General features: G+C 61.2%; 1 protein-coding gene across 1 annotated transcript in view; it reads right to left on the minus strand.

The window, feature by feature from the left end:
* Positions 1 to 1,824: 1,824 nt before the first annotated feature.
* Positions 1,825 to 23,133, minus strand: part of LOC128336556 (heparan sulfate glucosamine 3-O-sulfotransferase 4-like) — a 46,664-nt gene continuing 25,355 nt past the window's right edge. Inside the window, exons 3-4 of the mRNA XM_053276426.1 lie at positions 4,916 to 5,600; positions 1,825 to 2,950 (exon numbers count right to left, since the gene is read on the minus strand). Of these exons, the coding sequence (XP_053132401.1) occupies positions 4,955 to 5,600 (646 nt within the window). The 3' untranslated portion in view covers positions 1,825 to 2,950; positions 4,916 to 4,954. The remainder of the gene's footprint in view (positions 2,951 to 4,915; positions 5,601 to 23,133) is intronic.

Below are 23,133 nucleotides of genomic sequence, written 5' to 3' on the forward strand. Positions count from 1 at the left end.
AAGCAGCAGGGCTGCCCAGGACCCGGAAGACCGCCCTCCCATGCAGCTGACCATCTTCCCAGGCCCAGCCGGCAGCAGGCGGAAGTCAGCCTTAGGGGCCTGGCCCAGCGAGGGGACCCGGCAAGGGAGGCCTGCAGGAGACCAGCTGCCAACCATGGCCGCCCGTCTGGTGGTGCTGCACACTTGAGGGGGTGGGGGGGTGGTTCTGGTCTTTCCCTTCCTTCATTTTAATCCTGTGGTTATTTTGTTCTCCTGAAAAGAACCACCTAGATGGAGCTTAAATCTTACTCAAACATTTTTTTGCCCAAGGAGTGGATCTATTTCTTAGCATAATTGTATCAGATAGGTTTGGAGTTGTCTGTGTGTGTGTGTGTGTGTGTGTGTATAATTGATCTGTTGATGGCTTTTTAAACATCTTGCAGAGGGCTGGAGAACAGCAGGGAGAACTAGGAGATAATTCTGGAGTCGAGCGTCTCTGCACCAAAAGTCCTCCTTATTTGCCTAATGCGAATTCCTCCCTGCCTTGGTAACACCCACTGCTAATGGTGCTTAATGGTGCCTGTAATTGGTGTCTCAAGTTATTCAAAAGTAAATTTACTAGAAAATAATTAGCAATTTTATAGTTCACTACTTCTTCATTTTGTTGATTAAAATTTTTTTTCCAGTGGCTTTTATCAGATGACACAATAGCAAGTGGCTGCAAAATAGCTTCTTCTACCCTGCAGGATAGGGTGGGAGTCAGCAAAGGGCGAGGAGGCCCCGGCTCACCCCCCGCCCCACCCCAGGGAGAAACTCCTGCCTGGAGCCCCGGAGAGCCTCTGCCAGTCAGTGTAGACAGGACTGAGAGAGACGGGCCAAGGCTCTGACTCAGGAGGGCAGCTTCCTCTGTTCCTAGCCTGGCTGGCACCACCATGCGTCTGATCACGGAGCCTCTAGGGAATCTGCTCAAAGCAAGAGCCACGTGGCAGGAAGCCGGGCATGTCCCTGGGCATCCCCTCGCAGGATGTCCTGACGCAAGCCCTGGCAGCATCTTCCAGGAAAGGCTGGGGAAAGAAGGAGGCCCCTGCCTGGAACCCGGGCGCGCTGCGGGATGGACCAGGGCTCTGCTTCAGCAGGAGGCGGCTTCCTCTGTCCCAAGCCCCCCCCCCCGCCCTCCGGACCCCTTTCCCTTGGCATGGGGCAGCAAGCTGGGAGGAGGCTGGCAGGCTCCAGAGAGCTTGTGGGGGATGGCGGGAGCTCTCCCCTTTGGGCCAGGAAGGCCAGCAGCCCAGGAGAGTCGCAGGGGCCACCCTGCGGGTGTCCAGAGCAGGGGAGGGGGCTGCCGGGGTCCTCCTCGCTCCTGTGCCTGGGAGAGCATCCGGCTTAGGCTGGGAGCCCTGCTCGGGCCTGACCTCCCCTCCACCTTGCAGCCGGCCGAGCACAGCCCCTTGAGCCCGTGGGGCTCTCTCAGCAGACCCGACCTCACAGGGTGGTTGTTGTGAGGACAGACCAGCAAGGCAAACCCCGGAACAAGGACGAGGTCCAGGGGGGCTCAGTGGCAAGGGGGTGGCTGCCGCCTGCTGCCTGCTCTTACTGGGATCCACCCCCCCCACCCCCACTGGCAGTTCTGCAACCCAAAGGCCACCTCTGCCTGGCCCAGAGGCAATGGCCGGAGACCCCCGGGAGTGGCTTCCTGCAGGCCAGTGGAGCTGGTGCTCGCCCATGGTGGCCCCCACACCGAGGGCCCCTCCTCAGCTCTGGCTCCCCCCCCCGCCCCACCCAGAAACAACGGTGTCCAGCCCAGCAAACTGCCCCCACCCACCAAGAAAGGGAGCTGAGAGCGGCAGCTGTTGCAAGGTTTTATTGTGTGCTCTTCCGGCTTCCCTATTGTTCAGGTAGAGGGTGGTGGCAAGGGAGGGGGTGGGCGGGTGGGGGGAAGGGAGGGGGGCCGCGGTGCCCTGGGCTGCTCCCACTGTCGGCCTCCGGACAGTAAGATCCCAGCTTTCCAGGACACTGACTTATCCAGTCTGTCAATAAAAAATTAAATATAATTTATGCTTTGCTAATGGAAATCAAATACAAAATTCAATCTCTTGTGTGCTGGGAATGCAGACGCTTAAATAGGGGAGAGAGGAATCCAACGTGGGGAGACGTTTCTTCCTGCCCTGCAAAAGCAGATGGGTAGAGCGGAGGAAACACAGGTGTAAAGGCCAGGTGGTGGGTGGGTGGGTGGGCGGGGGCAGCAGACGACCCTCCGGCAGCAGACCCGCCTTGCATGGAGAGCTCCCCAGTCTGTTCAGACGAGCAAAATCCCTGCACCGCTGGACTCCGGTGGAGGAAGGGTCATGTGAATACGGGAAAAGACAGCTCCGTCTTCTTGTCTGGGAGGAACGACATAGGCGTGGGGTTGCGAGACTGACACCCTTCCTGACCCTCGGAGGGTCCTCACGCGCAGGGCAGGGCAGGGCAGGGCAGCCTCCAAAGAGACCCGGGGAGGCCTTGCTTCTGCTTCGGCCACTCGGGGCCCCTCCCCGGCCAGCCCCTATCAAAAATAAACATCTGGAAATCGGGCGCAGGACGCCAGACGACAAGGCTCTCCTCCCCGCTCCATCCACCGGCACTCCCGGGGGCGGCAGCAGCAGCAAGAGTTCCCTGCCCTGGCCACCACGGTGGCGGTTCCAGCATCTCTTGCCGAGGCCTCGGCCACTCTTCCCTCCTCTCCGGTGCACAAGGACCCTGGCTTGGTTCGGCCAAAGGGGGAGAGAAGGGGCCCAGCAAGGGGGCCTGGAGACCCACCCCATGAGGGACGCGGGAGGGCAGAGAGGTGCTGATTGTACGTCGTCCAGGTGCAAAATAGAAGCTTTGGCGGCCAACTGGGTGTCTGTTAGGCACATCCTCCTCAATGGTGGTGGCAAAGCCGGTCCTGGGTGTCCAGCAGGTGAATCGGGCCCTTCCCAGCCTCAAGCAGGTTCTGCATGGAGGAGGGGAAAGGGGGTCATTCCAGTGAGCCAAGCCTCCCACAGGCGCCCACCCGCACCCAGCAGGACTCCTCTGGCTTCCCCACCCAGCAGCCTGCTGGGCTGAATGTGGGTGGGAGGGGAGGGGGGGAGGGGAGGGGTCTCCCTCTGCCAGCCAAGTGCCCTGCCGGTTTCAAGGCAAGCGGATCTGGGCCTCGGCTCTTCCCTCCCCCGCCCTGCCTTTCCTAAAAGGAAAAAGAAAGCTCTCCTACTCCCACCCAGGCTAGGCCAAGGCCACACGTTCCCCAGGTGGCTTCTTTGCTCTGGATTGGTGGGCTGCTCGGTGGAGGGCAGAGGAGATGGGCCATTCTAGCCCTCGGCCTCTATGATATGGGGGTGGGCAGGGAGGGCCATCAAGGTCTTGCTTCCAGACAAAGCCTGAGCTCCCATCTGAGCACTAGGCTCACATGGCCAAAGGCGGGGGGGGGTGTCAAATCCTGGTGCCAATTCCAAGTTGCCCAGTTTGTCTGATCCTGCCACAGGCTCAGTGTGTGTGTGTGAGGGGGGGCTGGGGTGGAATTGCTTGATGGGGGTGGAATTTGGGAAGAAAAAGAGTTCTCCCATCCCTAGTGGCAAACATGGTACGGGGGCGGCATCCTCCATTCGCCCACGAAGACCCCACTGGTGCTGGCAGGACGGAAGACGTAGCCCTCCACCTGAATCCATTAATCATTGTGAATTAAATTGCATAACAACATGGTTCTCATTTAGCAGAGGAAATGACAGTTTAATAACATGTGAAACAATTTAAAGTCAGCTCTGGTGCATATTTCCAATTTTCATGTAATAATAATTTCTGGGTTTGGAGGTTGGTGGGGGAAAGAGAGTGTTTCATGTCAGATGCTGTTTCCGCACCTAATCGGGCTAATAGGAACTGACGTTTACTTGTGTGGAAACAAATGCTCCCATCTGAGAGCCGAGGCTCCTGCCAAACTTTGACAAATGAATTTAGCACCTTTTCCCTAATCCCCGGCTCTTGTGCCACTTGATTGGCTAACGAAGCACATGACGGACGGGTCCTGCACACTCCCGGCCTCCTCCCGGAGCCAGCGTGCACTTCGGGACCGTCTTCTCCGCTTTGTCCAATCAAGGAAGGCTCTGCCTCCCTCACGCAAAGCGCAGCTGCTGGCTGCAGGTCTGCAACCGGGGTCTCTTCCGGACAGCCCTCCCCTGCCCACAGAGAAGGGGAGAAGCCTCCCGTCAGGTACCAAGCCGGTGGGAAGATGGTCCCCTGTGCCCAAGGGGCTGACAGTCTAAAAGGAAGCGCAACGGAGACCCCAGCGACAGCCACTGGAGGGATGCTGTGCTGGGGCTGCAGCGGGCCAGTGGCTCCCCCCTGCTAAACAGACAAGAGCCCCCACTTCCAACGCTGTGCCTTGGCCCAGCTGGCAGGGATGACTCCCAAATAAGAGTGTTCCACAGAGAGGCCTGAGAGTGGTCCCCCTTCAAGGTTCCCTCTACTTTTTTGTTGTCTCTGTGCAGAACAAGCTTTGTTCTGGCCAGCACCTGCGTCCCGAGTGGGGCCCTGCTGAGCCAGCCTGAGCAGGGTCTAAGACTGCCTACATGGCCACTCTTGGGGGCCACAGTGGCAGCAGGCAGGAAACGGGGCAGTTAGCTTGGTGGCCAGGACGGGGGGGGCAGGGCGGCCCTAGAAGCCAAGGGTCACTGCAGGAGCCAGGTGCCCAGGCCGGCTGCTGGGGATGGGGCAGGAGTGTTGCACCGGGATGCAAGGTCAAGAACATGACTGGAGAAGCCAGAGTGGGGGGGCAGCAGCAGCAGCAGAGGCCTCGCCCCCACAGGCTCCCCAGGGATGAATGCGAAGGTGCCCTGGAGGCCTCGCCCAGTGGGAGTCTTGCAGGTCCCTGGCAGCCCCCTCTCCCACAGGTCTCCTGCCCCACAGGGGACACCCCCCCCCTTACCTCGGGATAGGAGAGAGCTTCTCCCTGCCTTCCCCGGCCTCACTTCTCCCCCTCTTCCTGCTGCTCCCACTGGAAATCCTGCCCCGTCATTTGGTAAAACATGACATTGAAGGGCTTGTAGAACTTCTGCAGCCTCTGGATCACGTCCTGGTCGATCTGGGGGTGGGTCCGGCCCTTGGATTTGCCCAGGCAGCGGGGGGCGCTGCTGCCGCTGTCCTCCGGCTTCTTCAGGCAAGGGAAGCCCTTGGTGGTGTTGAAGGAGAAGAACTTCTCCGTGACCACCCGCCGGAGGCCCAGGAAGTCCTGCACCTTGGCCATCTCCCCGGCGGGGTCCGTGATGAGCCGCTCCCCACTGACAAAGTGGATCTGCGAGAGGGGGAAGTACTGGAGCCAGTTCTCCAGGTGGAGGGCATAGATGCCGATGCGGAGGGCGCTCCAGGAGGCGTCGATCAGCCCCAGGGTCCGGTTCTTGAAGGCCAGCACCTCGAAGGTGGGGATCTCCGGCTTCTTGGAGAGGGTCTGGGTGTAGTCGGAGATGGCCCTGGTGATGGGGTTCCTCACCACCACGATCAGCTTGGTGTCCTTGGCCATGGAGTGGATGCGCTTGGGGGCCTCGTTGGTGACAAAGTAGCTGGGCGTCTTCTCCATGGTGAGCTGCCCTTCCAGGGTCTTTGGCATCACATCCCTAGAAGACCAGAGAGAGAAGGCGAGGGGGGTGGGGTTAGGTCTGCTCCAGCTCCTGGCTGCAAAGCGTGGAGCCAGCCACAGCGTCAGCATCTCCAGGGAGGCGTTGCACACATGCCTGGAAGAAGAGGAGGGCTTGGTGGACCCTCCACGCGCAGAGGCAGTCTACCTCCAAAGGCCCCCCACCTTCTGGCCCTGCTTGGGGGCTTCCCTTCAGGGCGCCTGCTCAGCCCCCGTGGGGAGGGGCAGCAGGAGGCTGGGCCTTGGCTCTGACCCGGCAGCCGGGCTGGCCAGGCGGCGGGAGGCGCCCCACAGAAGCGCAGCAGGAGCCACTAGGCCGGCTGGTCATCCCTTGCTGCTCCGCTCCAGGGCACGGCAAGCATTAGCGCTGGTCTCAGGAAGCTGTTCTACAGTCAATTTGCCATAGGCATATGTAGACAAAAGTTAATTGACAATAAACCTGTCCCATACCTGCCTGAGCGGGAAGCCATCTGCTCAATTAAGCCTATTCACTTCAGAGCCTTGTACCAAAGTGGAACATTTAGGATTACACAAGACCTTTTTGTTATGATGACATGCTTTTAAATGTCTCTGCTAATAAAACTTAATACAGGAAGATCCCCTGCCTCTTGTCCCATAATTAAATTTATTTACTATCTTGTGTGCAAGGAGGAACGGCTTCTCTTTTTATCTCTAATTCACATGCTCCGTCAATAATTAACTGCGGCTGGGTTTTGAGGTTCCCACGCAAGAGCTTTTTATGAGGCCAGAGGAGGCGGGGACACCGCAGCACCTGCCAGCCGAGCGCCGGAGGGCTGGCACAGGCCTGGGTGGCGCCCTTCGCCCAGGAGGATCCCCGCACCCTCCGCCCCCAGGGAAGGAGCGGGAGGGCAGCCCGGGGCAGCCAAGCGGAGGTCCAGGCAGAGGGAGGTCCCCCTCGGGGTCTGCAGTCTCATTTGCAGGCAGCCCACTGCTTGTTGATCACCACATTCCCGTCCCACCCCTCTTCCAAGCAAATCATGGACAGGCCCCCCCTTTATCCTCACAACAACCCTGCGAGGTAGGTGAGGCTTAGAGAGTACGAGTGGCCCAAGGTCACACAGGGTGTTGCATGGGCTGAGCAGGGATTTGACCCTGGGTCTCCTCCCCGCTCTGACTTGGACGCTCTCACCACGATGCTGTGCTGGCCCAGAAGGGGCTGGGCGCAAGCAGACGGAGTGACGGGTGCTCAGCGCTCCACAGCACAGCCAGGAGGGATCCACCCGGGGGGGTGGGGGTGGGGTGCGCTTCCCCCGGGAGCTGCGCTCTCTGGACGGTGGCGGCGGTGGCAGCAGCAGTGGCCGCTCACAGAGAGACCACCAGAAGCCCACCGCTGGCACGGCGGCAGCCCTGGCCTCCACGGACTGTCTGTGCTCCCGCCAGGAGCCACCTTGGAGGGGTCCTCTCAGGATGCTCCTCCATGCTCAGCCGGCCAAGAGGAGGCGAGAGAGGAGTCTGGGGGCAGGCAAGGTCTAGGGCCCAGGAGGAGACTGGCTGAGAGCATGCGCAGTGGGCCAGGGTGCTTGGCGGCTGCTTGGCACATCCCTCCCCCCCCCCCGGCCTTCTTTGCACCCAGAGGGGGAGGAGCCGGCACACTTTGCGGACTGCAGCTGAGCTGGGGGGGCCTCTGCAGAGCAGCTCAGAAGGACCCCTCTGCTTCCCCGGCTGCTGCTGCTGGCCTGCCCAAGAGTGCAAGGCCGTCCCGAGAGGAGGGGGGAGGGCTTTCCTGAGACACCCCCCCCACCCCACCCCGGAGAGCAGCACTTCTTCAGGGAGAGCCAGAGAGCCAGGCCGGCCGGTCAGAAGAGGGGCCTTTGGAAGACTCACTGGCAGCAGGGAGCTGCAATGCCCGGAGAGGGGGGCCCGTTGCTAAAGCCACCTTTCCGCTCCAGTTCCCGGCCATGTCATGCCCAGGCCAGCCTCCCGGATCTCCTGAAACAGGACCTCACCTGGGCCAGTCCCAAGCGCAAGGCAGCTATTGAGTGTTACACTGTATAGACATGTTTTTCATATCAGAAACTTCCTCCGCCAGCCAGTGGCAGACATTTGGCGATGCTTCAAGTCGTCGCCACAAGCATTGAACTGGAAGCCCAAGAAAGCCTTCCAGGGCGGGGCAGGGCCGCTCAGGTACCGGGCGCTCTGGGGAGGGCTTGGCCAAACCGTTACCAAAGGCAGACGGCCGGAGCGACATTGCAAAAGAACAAGGATCCATTCCCGTCTCCTCTTCTGCAGCAAGCAACTCGCTAATCTGATCTCACAGCATGAAATGCACACACACTCCAAATGCATTTGAAGGGAGCCATCAATATGTGCTTTAGGGCAAGAAGGGATTGCCTGAAAGCAAGTAAGACGCTGCAGGGGAGGGAGCGCCAGAGGTCCCCAGGCAGGGGCCGGAAACTGCCAGCCTCTGGCTCCCAACTTCCGCCTGACTTCTGCCCAGGATCCTCTACCCAACTTCCAGTGTTGGTGACCAGCTGGGCAGGGAATCTCCGGGAGAAGCTGGAAACCAGTGGGGGGGGGGGGAGACACACTGGTTCGAGAGGAAACGTTGTGTACTTCCTACTTTCATCAGGGGCATCACTTCAAGCATGTTGGGGGGTGGGGTCGTCGAATTCTCACTGCGCTCTCAGCTCTGATTATGTTTCCTCCAAAGAACTTGACAGGAGGGCTCAGTCGCTTCCCCTCGCCTGGAAAGACCGCCTGCCCCAGTTGCAAGGAGCCAGCCAGCCAGCCAGCCAGGCGGGCAGGCTCCCGGGAAGCCCCTGTGAGTGGGGAAGTGCCGCGACCGAGGGGCCGGGTAGGTAGCGCCCTCCTCCCCCTCCGGGGCTGCCCCCCCTCTCTCTTGTGGCCACAGGGTGCCAGTTGCTGCTCTTGCCCGCCTTGGAGTCCAGGAAGGTCCTTGGTGGTTCTAGCGAGCTCTGCTTGGGCTTGTGAGGGCTTCTCCCTCCAACACGGAGGCCGGCCCTCCTGCCTCTCCAGGGCCCGCTGCTTTGGGTGCACACACAGGAGGGAAGCCTGGCTCTGGCTGGGGCCCCGGCCACCTCACTGGCGTTGCGGTGGGGGTGCTGGAGGGGCCTCGTCGTGCTGCCACACACACACACACCATGTGCAGAGGCTCAAGGTGGCCACACTCCTGCCTGGCACCGGCTGCCTTGCTGCAACCCGGGAAATGTGAGGGCAGAATTCCTCTTTGGGTGGAACAGTCAACTTCTCTGCTCCATAAAGGCGCACATTATTTATCTGCAAACAGCAGGAAATTTGTCTCCCATTCGTGGCTGCAGCAACTGTGGGCACAGAAACCGCCTCAGAGAGTGGGGGGAAGGAGTTTGAATAATGGCTCTTAACTGCTAGCTTCAAACAAGCTCTTAATTTTGAAAGGATACATTTTATAAATTGGTGAATTTGCATGTTGCCAACCCCCCCTTGTGGCTTATTTAAATCCAGATTATCCTGTTTATTCCTTCAGTCACAGCTGTCATTTATCTCTGCGTAGGCAGCAGCTTGTTCATTATATGTTGGAGGCTTCCTGCAATCCTGCTCGAAAGGCACCTTTGTTAACTGCATGTTTGTGCCTGTGCCACAAAAGAGGAAAGTTTTGCAGCAACTCCCACAGAAGGGAAAGTCTCCCGCACTATGCAGGCCAGAGGCGGCCCTGTGAGCCGGGTGGAGCCGGCTGCTTGCCAGCGCGGGACAGACATCTGCCTGCATCTTCCCACAAGAGGCCCTATGAGGCCTTGTGAGCAGGGCGCCCCCCTCAGGCAGGAGAGGCATTTCCCCCAAGGGGACCCAGCCCGGCTGCCATGAAAAGCAGCCGCCGCCTGCAGGAGAACCCGTCTGGCTCTTGTTGAATTGTGCTCCAAGAGAGGAAAAGGGAAAGGAAAGAGAAAGAGAGAGAACGCAAAAAAGGAATCGCTTGGCTTTACGCCAGAATTTGCATAGATGTAATGTCTTGTAAATCTCTTTCTGGTCTCTGAATCCATATTCAAGACCAAAAGCATTAACTGTGAAATGTGGTGCTTAATGCTGGAAATAATCCTACGCTCTCCAAAGCCCCACTACCGCAGCCCGCCCGCCAATCCCTTTGAATAAGCAACGCAGACCCCACAGCTGCCACTCCATAATGGGGGCATATTGCTCTAATTCCCGGGGGCTTTTAACAAACCTGGAACACCAGCTCATAAAGAGCTTTGCCGAGGAACATCCTGGCTGGCCATATGCTGCTCTCAGAGAGGGCTGGGCCACGCCAGGAGGAGCGCAGGCGCGCGGGGGACGGACACCTTGGCTCCCTCGTGGCTGCAGGAGCAGCCTTGCTGGCGGGAAGGGGGAGGCCCAGCAGCCGGGCCCCGTGGAGCCGGAGGGCCAGGGCCCCTCCGTGTGCCCAGACTAGCCCCACAGGAGGAGGCAAGTCCTGCTCTGGGGCAGGCCACAGGCTCTTCCCCCCACCCAAGGGCTCTGGAGTGTATCACCTGGAGCCATTTCTATGCTTTCCTGGTGCAGCAGAAGCGTCTATGGCAGCTACCAATTGGTGGTTAAAATGCAGCATGTCATGTTAAGACTGAAGCCATCAAATATTAAAGATCAGAAAGAACAAGAGGAGAGAAATAGCAGGAATGAGAGAAACCATCCCTTAACCACGCAGGAGGCTAAAAGGGTATCCCCCGCCGGCACCAAACAGCTTGGACACCGGGGGCAGGTGAGTCTCTCTGGGGAGCGCATTCCACAACTGGGGCACCACCACCCAGAAGGCCCCGCCTCCAGACGCCACCCATGGCTGCACCCCTGAAAGGGGTGGCAACATGGATCAGGGCCTCGGACGCACATCGGAAGGAGTGAGTAGATTCACGTGGCAACAGGCAGCACTCCAGAAACCCTGGCCCCAAGCCGCCCAGGGCACTGGTTGGTTTCCCACAGTCGGGCGGGCGAGAGACAGACACTCAAGCATTAGCAGCTGGTCCTCATAAGTTGCAGGCTGGCCATTCATCAGGCAGTCAGGATGATGACCCCAACTGCACCACTCTACCGGACGAATGACCAGCCTGCAGGCAGTGCAGGCAGAGAGAGAGGAGCCCCCCCTCGAGTTGCTTCCAGGAATCAGAGGCAGCTGTGCCTCCTTTGCCCCCCCCCCACTGGCCCGTGAGGAGCAGCTGCCCCATTGCACTCCCACGGTGCTTCCATACAGCGCACCCAGGAGGAGGCGGCGGCAGTGGGGTGCCGCCAGCCACGCCCTCTCACCCCCCCCCCGGCCCAGCAGAGCCCTCCTCCTGCAGGGGCAGCTCACACCAGCCAGCCAGGCTGCCCCTGCAGCGAGCCAGGCAGGCGGGGTGGGGCGGCGGCAAACAAAGAGAGGCAGCAAGCGGTGTCCTTCCAGGAGCTTTTCCAGACAGCCGGCTTCACCTCGGGGCGACCGTGAGGCTTTACCGGGAGTCGAGGGCATCACAGAGACTCCAACGCCAAAAGAGGCTTTCTTTATTTTTTACACCCAACGCACATCAGGCTCGGTTGCAATATGGAAAGGAGAACCCAAACTGTGTGTGAAGTGCTCTTTGAAATATCGCGGGGTCTTGGGGTAAATCTGGCCCATATGTGACCGCACAGCCACCCTCCCAAGGTAAAGCTGCCATCTGAAAAAGCTCCAGGCACTGCCCAGCGAGGGAGGGAGGGAAGCACCTGTGTGTGGGGGGGCAACCGTTCTGCAGGCTGGGCCCGCACAGCAGCCGGGAAAGGAGCTGGCTGCGTCATTTTGCCCGAGACTAGCATGATCTGGGGAGAGACGGCAGCCCGGATTCTCTGTCAACTGGGGGGACCCCAGAGAGAGCTGGCCTAAGGAGAGGCCAGAGACTCAAGGCACCTCCAAATCCTCCCCACTCGTCCTTGGAGATCCTGGCCCTCCAGTGCTGGACTTCAGGGCGGCCTTCCTGAGGCCCCAGGACTCCCACGGAGAGGCACCGGCCGGGCGGGTCATCCCCAAGGCTCAGAGCAGACCACAGCCGCCGCCAGACACCAAGGGTCCCCAGTCCTCCAGAGGGCTCTCCGCCTCTTCTGGGAAGAGAACGCCTTCCGTGATGGGAATTGCAGGGACCGCTTTGGGTAGTGCGCTGCCTCAGAACGGAGCGGGGCCCACTGCCTCCATTGCTCCATGGCAGCTGGTCAGCAGGTTCTTGCGGGAATCCTCCCCACACCCACAGCTTGCCCCTGCCCTTTTGCCAGTTATGCAGAATGCCCAGGGAGCGAGGAGGGCGCTCCTCTCCCCAGATGCACTCGCTGCACCCGCATGCAACATACGCAGGGCCCTTTTGCATCAGCTCCTCCAGGGGACCATCCTGAAAGGGCCTGGCGCTCCTCTTACAGCCACGTTCCCTGTGGAGGTATCTGCACTCTGTCCGTGCACAGGAGGGCGCAGAGAGCGATTGTGATGGCTGCCTTCGGCTCTGGGCCTCCTGGAGCCAGGCGTGAGAAGGGCTGCCTGCCCCCCACCCCCCAAACAGCCAGATTGAGCACAACGCTCTCCTCGCCTTTGGGCTTGGTGTTGGGGGACAGAGCCAACATCTTGGGTGAAATAAACCGGCATGTCTTAATCCGGGGGATGTCAATTAATCTTCCTTTGCCCCTCAGTGCAGCCTTCACCCTCTCAGTCAAGCTACTGAGAGAGTTGACCCTGGAGGGGAATTGGAGGGGTCAGAGGTGGGGAGGGTTTTGCTCAGTGCCTCCCCCCCCATCTCCCCCTCTGATCAGCTACTGATTGGAGTGGGTTACAGCCTGAGCACTGGCAAAGCCGGAGCAATTAGACAGATTAACGAACTCATCCAGTTTGCCCCCTTGGAGAAGGGGAGCGGGGAGGACTCTCCCAAGGGACCTCATGGCCACCACAAAGAGGAGAACAGAATTCAACGTCATTGGAACAGAATGCAGAAGGCCGAGATCTGCTCATCTGCGCTGGCATCAACCCCATCAGCCTTGCTGGTATCTCTGCACCTGGATCGGACCCACAGCTCAGCTAGGCCAAGATCCTGCCCTCAAGGGGCCACCAGCAGCTGCTTCAGAGAAAGGGCAGGAGCTCCGTACGGGCAACGAGCCTTCCAAGGAGGGCCAGCAGAGCCCACTCCTCTGCCAACCTGCCACCAGCCTCTCGGTGATCCACTCGGCAACAATGGCTGGTCCCGTCCCCCCGCCCCGCCCTGCCCCACCACCACGCCAAGGAGATGTGTTTGAGAGTGTTGCCATGACAACCAAGGTGCTAACATCAGCCGCAAACTGATAGGATCAGTAAAAGCAGAGAGAAGAAGGGAAGGACCAAGTTGCTACAGCAACCAGAACATGGATTTGGGAAATGTGTCAATAGCCAGACACGGAGGAAACCCAGGCCTTAGAAGGGCAGCGTGGTGGTGCCTCTGCCAGACCCAGCAGAGCGGGGGGATTGTGCTGGGAGGGCCCAAGACGGAGGCCTCTGACCGACTCCCCCCCACCCCCACTCTTCTCTCCCCCCCCCTCGTCAGTTCCTTTGCCTGCAGACCCTCCAACGCTCTGAGGTCAGCTACCGATCTGCCAAGGGCCCAGAGGGATCTGGCCACATAAACACACATGGCTAGGCGGCACCAGTCTTGCCCTCTTCTGAGTCACCCACTGCAGCAGCCTCCTGCCCAGTACTCTGGCTGATGCCAAGGCTGCAGGCAGGAGTCTCTCCCAGCCCTCTCTTGGAGATGCTGCTGCCAGGGAGGGAACCTGGGACCTAGAGGCTCTTCCCAGAGCCCACTGACTCCCCACCCCTGAACCTCAGCTGCTCTTTCCGAGGCCTGCTGCCTTCTCCCCCCCCCCCCGCCACCTTGTGTCTGGCCTGCAGAAGCCGCCTCTGCCCCTGCCTTGCCCTTCGGCTTGGGTAGCTGGCACTCTCTCCAATTGCCCCGCGGATGATCTCCCTTTCCCTGGGGAGTTCTGAGCGGCCTCTCTGAAACCTCTCCGGATTACGGTGCTCAGATCTTTCCCCTTCACTGCCTTATCATCGGCCCCTCTCTTGTGGTTTGGCTGCAGAAGCCGGGAGGGAAGACAGCTGCTGCTGCTGCTCAGAGAGTTTAAAGAAAGGGGCAAAAGGAAACTTGGGGGCAACTTAAGCTTCAGCAGAATTGACACACACACACACACACACGTTGAGAAACTTTCCAGATTAAGAATTTGTGCAAAGCCCCAAGATGAGAGCCAGAGGGCCTCATCCTGCTGCATGGAGCGCAGTCCTTTTGCTCGGCATCACCACTCCCTTCTGGGTCTCTCCAAGAGGGGCTCCTCTGAGGCAGCCCCCTTGGGCTCAGGCAGGAGGAGGAAGCTGGGGGCGGGCGGGCAGAGGAGGGAGAGCCCAGGGCCTGGGGGCTTGCCCCGCTCCCCTCACTTCTGGGGCAAGGTGTGCAGCCTCGAGGAATCCAAGCCCGCAGGCGGCCTGCCTCTGCCCAGCAAGGGTGCCCAGGGGCCTGCTAATCCCCAAGATTAAGATCACCGGTTCCAGTCACTGGGGAAGCCAGTCTGACCGCAGAAAGTGATACGGCGGCGGCGGCGGCGCAGGGAAGCTTTCTCGCCCAGAGCCCCAGAAATATTGATTTGGCTCAATTGTGCAATTTAGGCAATTCTGATCCGCTGCACACACGCCCCCCCCCCCCCCCGCCCCGCTCCGCTCAAGTGCCGCTGCCGTTCCTGAGGAGAGAGGAAGGAGATTGTCAAAACAGAGTGTTAAAATGGTAATGCTGCCTGCCGATCTCCGTGGCGAAGAGTTCAGCTTCCTCGACCGGGGAATTTACTCCCACCAAAAGGAGCACGTGGGACATAATGGGCCTCTCAGTGAAAACCGCCCCTGCTGGATCCGCCGAAAAGCTTTTAGGAGGAAAACGGCAAATAAATGGCAGCGGCGGCGGCGGCAGTAGTAGTCCTGGGCCATTGCAAAGCGCGTGCGGGTGATCTCCTAACGCGGCGCGCACAGCAGCCCCGGGAACGGAGGAGTCCTCGGCAGTGCCAGAGAGGGCAGCCATGGAGGAGGGAGGGAAGCGACGCCGTCGGTGAAACCACGCCGTGGATCAGGCCTCCCTGGCTGCAGTGGTAATCGGGTGTGTGCGAAATGATGGAGCGGGTGAAGAGGGTCCTGCTGCCGCCGGAGAGGGCAGCAAGCGTGTCGCGCTCCGCTCCGCGAACTTGTGAACTTGTCACGCAGCAGCCCCACCATCTGCGTACCTCCTCTGCGGCTGGCAGCCGCGCTCAGAGGGTGCTGCTGCGCCTGGAGGAGCAGCGCCTTCTGCCCGGAGCTCTCCGGGGCCCCTCCAAGCAGAGGCGGGAGCGGCTTCAAGTGAGGCCGAGGCGCTGCCCCTGGGCTCCAGCCCCCACCAACATGCGGGGAGGGGTGCCCCCCCCTCCCCCAGAAGCCCGGCGTCCTGGGCCAGGAGTGCTACTGGCCCAGCGCCGAAGGGCACCGCTGAGGGCGGCCCCCTCGCCTGGCTCCTTCTGGGGCCGCCGAGCCCCATTCATTAGGCATGCAAACATGGTAATTTCCCCAGCATCTGCCTCTGGAGCGCCCCGCGTCCTTATTATTCCGAGCAGTGCTCCCTCCCATAATTGACTGGCTTGCCTCGTTCCGGCCCCTGCCTTTCCACTCTCCTATAGGGCGCTTAATTGCAACACAGGCGCCATCAGAGCCAGCAACGCGGCCGGTAATTGGCTGCATCCTAATAACTGCTCACGCAGCAGCAGCAGCAGCAGCAGCACAGCAAAGGGGGCAGAAGACCAGGGCGGGGCGGGGGGCGCCATCTGCCCCAGCTCCTCCTCCGTGGCCAGCGCCTGGTGGGGCCTCCCCGCACATGTGCTCGCCGCGCACTCACCCACAGGGTGACAGTTGGGGCATTAACACAGACAGAGCGCTATTCATATCAGTTTGTACATTTAATCAGATTTTTTGCAGCTTTCAGCAAGATGTGGACTCCATCCCTGTCCAAGGCATTTGGTTCAAATCAGCTGAGACAGAGAATAATCAAGATTTATGATGCTCATTCTGACTCCGGATCACACAGTCAGTGTGGCTGGAACAGCTTGGCTTCCTCTCCCAAAGCCTGACTGGCAGGCGCTCCGCTCTCCCTCACTCCAGTGGCTTCACGTCCTCCTCCTCCTCGTGCAGACTGTCAAAACACTCCTCCTGCAGCTCCAGATAAGGGCCGAGCAGCCCCCCCCCCAGCCGCCTGATATGGGCACCTGAACCCCGGAGCCCTCCCCGCTCCCCAGAGTGCCTGTGAGCAACTAGGGTGGCATCAGAGACTGGCGGAGAGGGCAGAGCGGCCTAGGCCTGGCTCAGACCCTGCTAGGGAGAAGCCCATTGGGGGGGGGGCAGACCCAGCCCCGCCAGCCTGCAGCCCAGCCAGCCTCGCCTCTCAGCCTAGAGGCTGCCCAGCAGCAGGGCCCTCAGGCTCCAAATGTGCGAGGCCCAGGGCCCCTTGGGAAGGGGGCACAAGGAGGCCGGCCCATAGGGCAGGTCTCCTTCATCCCCCCCTCCGCTCTTTGCTGCAGGGGCCACCCGCTGCTCCCCCCCCCACGCACCAGCACAGAGGCAAGGGGGGGGGCCTCTGGAGGCCAGGCTTTGTGCGTAGAGGCAGAGGGCCCCCTCCACCCCCCGAGGCGGCTCTGCGCCAATGTGCAGCGGACTGGCACTGCCTGGTGTTCCTGGCCGGAAAGGAGATCTCCACTCCGGCAGCTGGCACTCCCAAGAGGCCAGCAGCTCCAGGGAGGGAAGAGGACTGCAGATGCTCTCACCTAACCGTCATTTATTTTCCATGTCTTGTGCATGAAAACAAAGCATTAGCAGCACCCCGGAGATGCCCAGGAGATGAATCGCCCGGCACCAACTCCATCTTCATCTCCAGCATCTGAGCGTAGCCGCCCTTCAGAGGGGCAGCCAGTTGGCGGGGGGGGGCGAAATGCCCCCCTCCTCCAGTGGCACAAGCCCAGGCCCGCCACCCCCGACTCCTGCGCTGCTGGGGGCACGTCTGTGTGACTTTGCTCAGAATGGCGGGGGGGGGGAGTTCAACTGGCCCCTGGAGTGCGGCGGCCTGCCAGCACTTGCGAGAAGCAGGAGCCACCCCACTTCAGGACAACCAGGGGGACAGGGCCCAGTGTGGGTAAACAGCATTCCTGGCGCCGAAGCACCCTGGGCATCGCTGCACAGACGGATGAGCATGAATGCTCCACGCAAACCAATTAGCACTCTCTCCTCAGATTATCCCAGGTCAGTTAGCAGCAGCCAGGCAGGGCCCTGCACTGCACACACATCGGTTTCGCCCTGAAACCCGGCAGCAGCGGCAGCACCCTGCAGGCCCAAACTCAGCCGTGCCGGAAGGAAGGTGGCCTCCCCTTCTGCGGCGCTTGGTCCCCCAAAGTACAGGGGTGCACTCCGTTGGTGCAGGGGCTCAGCTCTGTGGATCCTCCCCCACCTGGCTCGGGGCCGACACAAACTCCTTCAGGGGCCTGACCCACAGCCTGGGTGGCTTCCTGACCCCCGCCCCAAAGCCTGGCGCCATTCTCAGCAGGGGCTGCACAGCCCCCTTCGAAGAACTGCTTACGCAGGGGTGGGGGGTGGGGGCACTATCTCTGGGATCCCTCTTTGCAGGGAGCTCCATCCAAACAGGAAACTTAAGTCACCTTACTGGTTACATAGGAAGCTGCCATAGACTGAGTCAGACCCTTGGTCCACCTAGCTCAGGATTGTCTGCACAGACTGGCAGCGGCTTCTCCCAGGTTGCAGGCAGGAGTCTCTCTCCCAGCCCTGTCTCGTTGGAGATGCTGCCAGGGAGGGGACTTGGCACCTAGATGCTCTTCCCAGAGTGGCCCCATTATCCCCAGAGGGGAATCTCTTCCTGGGCTCACACTTCTACTCTCCCATTCACATGCATCCAGGGCAGACCCTGCTTAGCCAAGGGGACCAGTCATGCTTGCGACCACCAGACCAGCTCTCCTCTCCAATGTTCACCCTACGGCTCCCAGCAGTCGGTGTCCTGAATGTGGGGTCCTGGCGTTGACACACATTCGGGGGCCCCAGTGCGCCAAAGGAGAGAAGCCACAGGGGGTCTGTGCAAGGGGCACCTGCTACTGGCACGCCTCCCTGCAGCAAGGCTTGTTGCCCGGGGGTGGGGTGGGGGTTGAGTCGGATGCCAGTGGACGCAGCTGCCACTGCTGCCAATGCTGGCCAGGTGGGCATCCTGGAGCCCTGTTCACCCACATTGGGCTCCAGCCCTCGGCGGGCACCGAGAAAAAGAAATCTCCTTTCATTCTGGGGCTGCCAAGCAGATCCTCTTGGTAGGTGGAATCTATTAAAAAATTATCCTCCTGCAAAGATGCGCAAGAGTGGCCAGCAGCAGCAGCTGGCATCAAGCACTAGGAAACTGGCGGGGGTGGGGTGGGGGGTGGGAAGCTGCCCAGATTGGAGGCTGCAAGACACAGCTCTGTGTCAACTGGCCAAGGGCTCAGATGGGCCCCCTCCGGCTCTGCGGCTGCGGCTGCTGCGGCTGGCGTGGGATTCTTGAGGGACTGAAGCCCACCAGCACCAGCAGCACCACCACCAGCAGCAACGCCCCAGGGCCGGTGGGGGCCTTCTGGGGGGAGAATCCCCCTCTGGCGAGCAAGGAGCCCAAGTGGGGAGAGCGCCTGGCCACACTTGGAAGCGAGATCGCCACGCAACTCATCAGCTTTGGTGCCGAGCCGGAAATAACATCCCAGCCCGGCTGAGTCAAAAAAAGCCAGGAAGGAAAGGGAAACCGGGCTTGGGAGGGAAGCAGCGTGTTCCTTGGGAAGAAGAAGAAGAAGAAGAAGAAGAAGACGAGCAGTTCCAGCAACACACACGGAGAGGGAAGCCGCCGCGCTCCTCCCCCCCCGCCATCTGCTCGCCTCCTCCTCCGAGAAGGGAACTGGAAGGAGGGCCACTGGCAGCTCAAAGGCACTTGCCAGAGAGCCCCAGGAGAAGAGCACAGGAGTCCAGGGCAAGTGCTGGCCAGGCAGCCAAGGGGCCAGCCGGCCATCCCTGGGGGCTGGGCCTGGGACCCTCTGCGCGCCATGCAGGTGCTCTGCCCTCGAGCTGCGGCCTCCCCCCCCCGCTTCCAAAGCGGCCTTCGTCCTTGCTCCGTAGAGCCCGGCACCGTCTACTCTGGCTGGCAGCAGCAGCTCGGCAAGATCTCTTCCAGATGGCGAAGACGGGCCCGGCTGTGACTGGAGCGCCATCTCTGACACGGGTGGAGCACCCAGCCTCGGAAGCCGCCTGTCATCCTCTCCTGGGGGAGCTGCCCATGAAGAGGGGCTGGACCCAACGCAGCCCCCAGAGCGGCGTCAACTGGCACGAGCCCTCCTGGACCCTGGCACCTCTCCTGCCCCACCTGCATGGGCAGCCCACTCTTCTCATGCTGCCTGCCCTGGACAGAGATATTTGGCCGGCAGCCACGAGCAGGCAGGAGCCCGGAGGAGACAGACCCGTTCAGCTCGGAGGCTGCAGCTGGGCTCGGAGGTGCCCCTCCTGGGAGGGGGGTCCTCATGCCAAGGAGCTGCTCCTGCTGCCAGGCGGGCAATGCTGCCCGGCCTTCCCTGCACAGGCCTTGGCATGGCACTCTGCCCCCCAGCCGGCTGCCCTGCTGACACCCTCCTGGCCGAGGGGACCCACAAGGGAGTCCCAATGCCCACAGGCGCTGGCAGGCGTGCCTGCTGCAGTGGGCACAGGAGAGCTGGTCTGGGGGCAGCAAGCAGGATGTGGCCCCTTTGCTAAGCAGGGTCGGGCCTGAATGGGAGACTAGAAGTGTGAACCCTGCAAGAGATTCCCCTCAGGGGATAACGGAGCCGCTCTGGGAAGAGCACCTGAGGTCCCAGGTTCCCTCCCTGGCAGCATCTCCAAGACAGGACAAGAAGATTTTTTAGTGAACCAACAAACTACCAAAGCACAATTATATACCAAGTGGTTGTGTGTACATCATGCATACAAAGATTTACACACAAGGATTTGGCAACCAACAGGGTTATAAAGTATATGCGGGCAGTACTGTAACTGGGGGTCGAGGCTGACTCCTGCCTGCAGCCTTGGAGAAGCCGCTGCCAGTCTGGGTAGACAATACTGAGCGAGATGGACCAAGGGTCAGACTCTGTGCCCACAGGAGAAGGCACGCAGAGCTCCCGGCTGGAGTGATCCTCGGAGCCCTCCCACCCTGCCGGAGAGGGGCCAGCCAAGGTGGGAGAGCGGACCCCGCCCCCGGGAGGTGACGCAAGCAAAGGGAAAGCCCAGCAGCAGCACCTGGCTCTTGCGGAGGAGGAACCCGGACGTGCGCTGAAGGAGGTTGGGCCGCCCCTATGGCCGGATCCTGGCGTGGTTTGTGTGGCCGGCAGCTGCAGGCCGCTTCCCAGAGAGAGAAGGGGGGGGGGTCACTAACGCCAGATCAATATTTACTTAACACGTAGGCTACCCTTTGGAGGCGCTTAATGGGACATTAATCATCATTAACTGGCAGTAATGGCACTCCCTCCCGTCAGCAAACCAGCCTCGTGGGAGGCTGCTCTTGAGGTTCCCGACGGCACCCGGAAGGGACCGGCCGCAGCAGAAACACTCCGCAGTGCGGCCCGCTCGACCTGCCGGAGCCTGCTTGTCCCTCCCCAGGAGAAAGCTGGTCTCCTTCCTGAGCAGAAAGAGGAAAGGCCTCTTGCTCGGAGAAACCCCCAGGCGGGGCCTCGTACATCCCCAGCCAAGAGGAGCCCTGTCCTTCCAACCCCCCCCCCCCGAGCCTTTTCCGTGGCCTCCGCCAAGGGCAAGTGGGGGAGGGGCATGCCGAGGGAGTCAACGCCGCCCAAAGGACTTGGGGGGGGGGGGCGAGGCACTCCTGCCCATGGATCACAACAGGGGCCCGCCTGCCGGTCAAGGCTGGGCCACCAGGGAGGTGGGAGGGGGAATCCACCCGCCCCCCCCAGGCGGCCACAGGACTCCTCCTGCCGATCCGGGCGTGCAACTGGCATTTACCTGGGAGGAGGAGCGAGTAGAGACACAGCTCGAGTGCCATGAAAAATTAGACCTTCCCCCCAAGCTGAAGCAATCGCAGATTTACGGTTTCATCTGCAAGGGCCTCAACACCTCCTTTAGTGCAGTTATGTGGCCATTAGGAGGGCGATTTAGCAATAAAATGTGACTGACTTCATTACGGGCAAAGCAAAAGAGCGCGGCCGCTCCTCAATCACCGGCAGGCCACACACAGGACCACGACCGGGACCGGGAGCAGGAGGCGGCGCCCGGGCTCGCAGGGGGGCACCCCAGTGGCCTCGCAAGCAGATCTCCAGCCCCAGTGATGCAGCAAGGCTGCTGTGGGGGATGAAGGGGCCAACCCCGAAACTGGAGGCGCCACCTCCGACAGCGGCACGGACGGCACCCATCCTCCTCTGGGAGGGGCCCCTCCTGGCGCTTCCTGCTGGCCCTCCCCTCCCCTCTCCTCCACCTCTCGGCCGAGGCAGCAGCATCTTCTGCCTCCTGGAAGGTGGACGAGGAGCTGCCCCCAGAAGGGGGGCCCAGTCTTGGATCTGGCCACGGTGTCAAGCCGTGGGGGGGGGGGGATCACTAACACGCCCGGCCCGGAAGGGAAGTTGCTCGACAGGGACTGAGAGTTGCCCTGGGCAGCTGAAGGGACTTGCCATCTCCCGGAGAGGATGTCCAATGCCATCCTCCTCTCCCTCGGCCACCCTCAGCCTGCCTGATTAATATGCAATGTTTCGGCTCTGGCTTGGGAGGCTCCACTTGCAAGGTGGAAACTGTGAAAAATGGCCAGCCTGCAGGCAGCACAGCTCTTGGGCGAGGTGGGCTGGGCGGGAGAGGAGATGTAGGTGTTTCCCACAGTCTGCCCGATGTAGGTGTTTCCCACAGTCTGGGGAACAGACCCGCAGGGATTCGAACCGGCCATCTGGCTTGCTAGGCAAGCCATTCCCTTGCTGTGCCATGAGGTGGCCGGTGCTTGGGAAAGAGCAGGAACCCTAAAACACCAGTGGGCAGGGCCCCTTGCTGAGTGTGTGTGTGTGTGTGTGTGTGTGTGTGCGCACATGGGGGCGTGCCAGGACCCTTGCCAGGCCATCAGGTGTGGGGTGGGGGGGCAGCCTCTTCCCAAAAGGGGAAGAGCAGCAGCTGCTGAAGGGGCAAGTGGGCGTGATGGGGGAGTCTCTCTTGCCACTGGAACCCCCCACCCTGTCACTTTGGAAGCAGCCGAGGGGGGAGTCCCAGTCAGGGGTGCAGGGGGGGGGAGCACAAGCCTGCAACAATCCCCAGATCCCCCCTCCCCCAGGAGCTGGGGCAGAAGAAGGAAATCCCCCCTCCAGCCCGGTCGGGGAATCTGCCCAGGAGGCTCCTTGCTGCAAAGGCAGCCAGCCAGCCAGCCAGGCAGCCAGCCCGGCCTCTCCCCTCCCCTCCCCTCCCCTCCCCTCCGCATTAAGAGCTGTGAAATCCTAAATGTGCTTGTTAAATGGAGAGCCTTCTCTGCACTTGGGCAGCTCCGCTGTTATCTCAGATAAGTCAGAGCCAAAATCAATTTCGCTTGACAGGTGAGGCACTTCAAGTAAACCTGCTCTACAGGCCTCAGGGCGCTGCTGCTGCCGCCGCTGCCTAGCTAAAACCAGGCTTCTGTGCGGAGAATACAGAGCGGCTGGTGCTGCTGCTGCCTTGGGCGGGTGTGTGTGTGTGTGTGTGTGTGTGTGTGTGTGTGTGTTTGTGCCTCCAGGATGGCCCCCACCTGCCACTGCAGAATGGGGGCTTCTCCTGGGCCAGGGACATCAGGCCTCTGTGCATACGTGTGCAGCAGCACCTTAAGAACAGAGGAAGCTGCTGCCTTCTCCTGAGTCAGAGCCTTGGTCTCTCTAGCTCAGGATTGTCTACCCAGGCTGGCAGCGGCTTCTCCAAGGCTTTCTCTCAGCCCGATCTGGAGATGCTTCCAGGGAAGGGACCGGGAACCTTCTGCCTGCAAACCTATTTTTCCAGTCGAACAGCAGGCGGAGAGAGTGCCAGGGCGGTGGCAAGGGGCACCCTTCCAGGGCGGCACCATCCTTGGGATGTGGGCAGCCAGGTGTCTGGAGCCGAAGGCCTTCTTCCTCCTCCCTGCAGGCAGAGAGGGGCGCTGGCCGCTCTCCTCAGCACAGCCAGGAGGGCCCCCCACGGCACAGGAGAGCTCTCCCAGGCTGCCGCGGATCCCTAGCCTTGGGCGGGGGGGGCAGGAGGAAGCAGAGCAGCCGGGGCAGGGGGGGGGCTCTGGAGGGCAGGTGTCCCAGCAGGCACCCATGAGCGGCCAGGCCCTGCTGACAGGAGGAGCCGCCCTGGCCCTGGAGGAGCCAAGGGCGGTTGTGGGTGGGCGGCCACCTGGAAGCTCGCCAGCCCCAGTGGCAATGGCCAGGGAGGCCCCCCCAGCCCCAGCTCCTGCAGCCAGGCATCCTCCATGCCCCCCAGGGCAGCGGCTGCTTCCACCGGCCAGAGCAGCAAGGCGCTTCTG

This window comes from Hemicordylus capensis, chromosome 13, assembly GCF_027244095.1.
Source record: "Hemicordylus capensis ecotype Gifberg chromosome 13, rHemCap1.1.pri, whole genome shotgun sequence".
Classification (NCBI taxonomy): Eukaryota; Metazoa; Chordata; class Lepidosauria; order Squamata; family Cordylidae; genus Hemicordylus; species Hemicordylus capensis.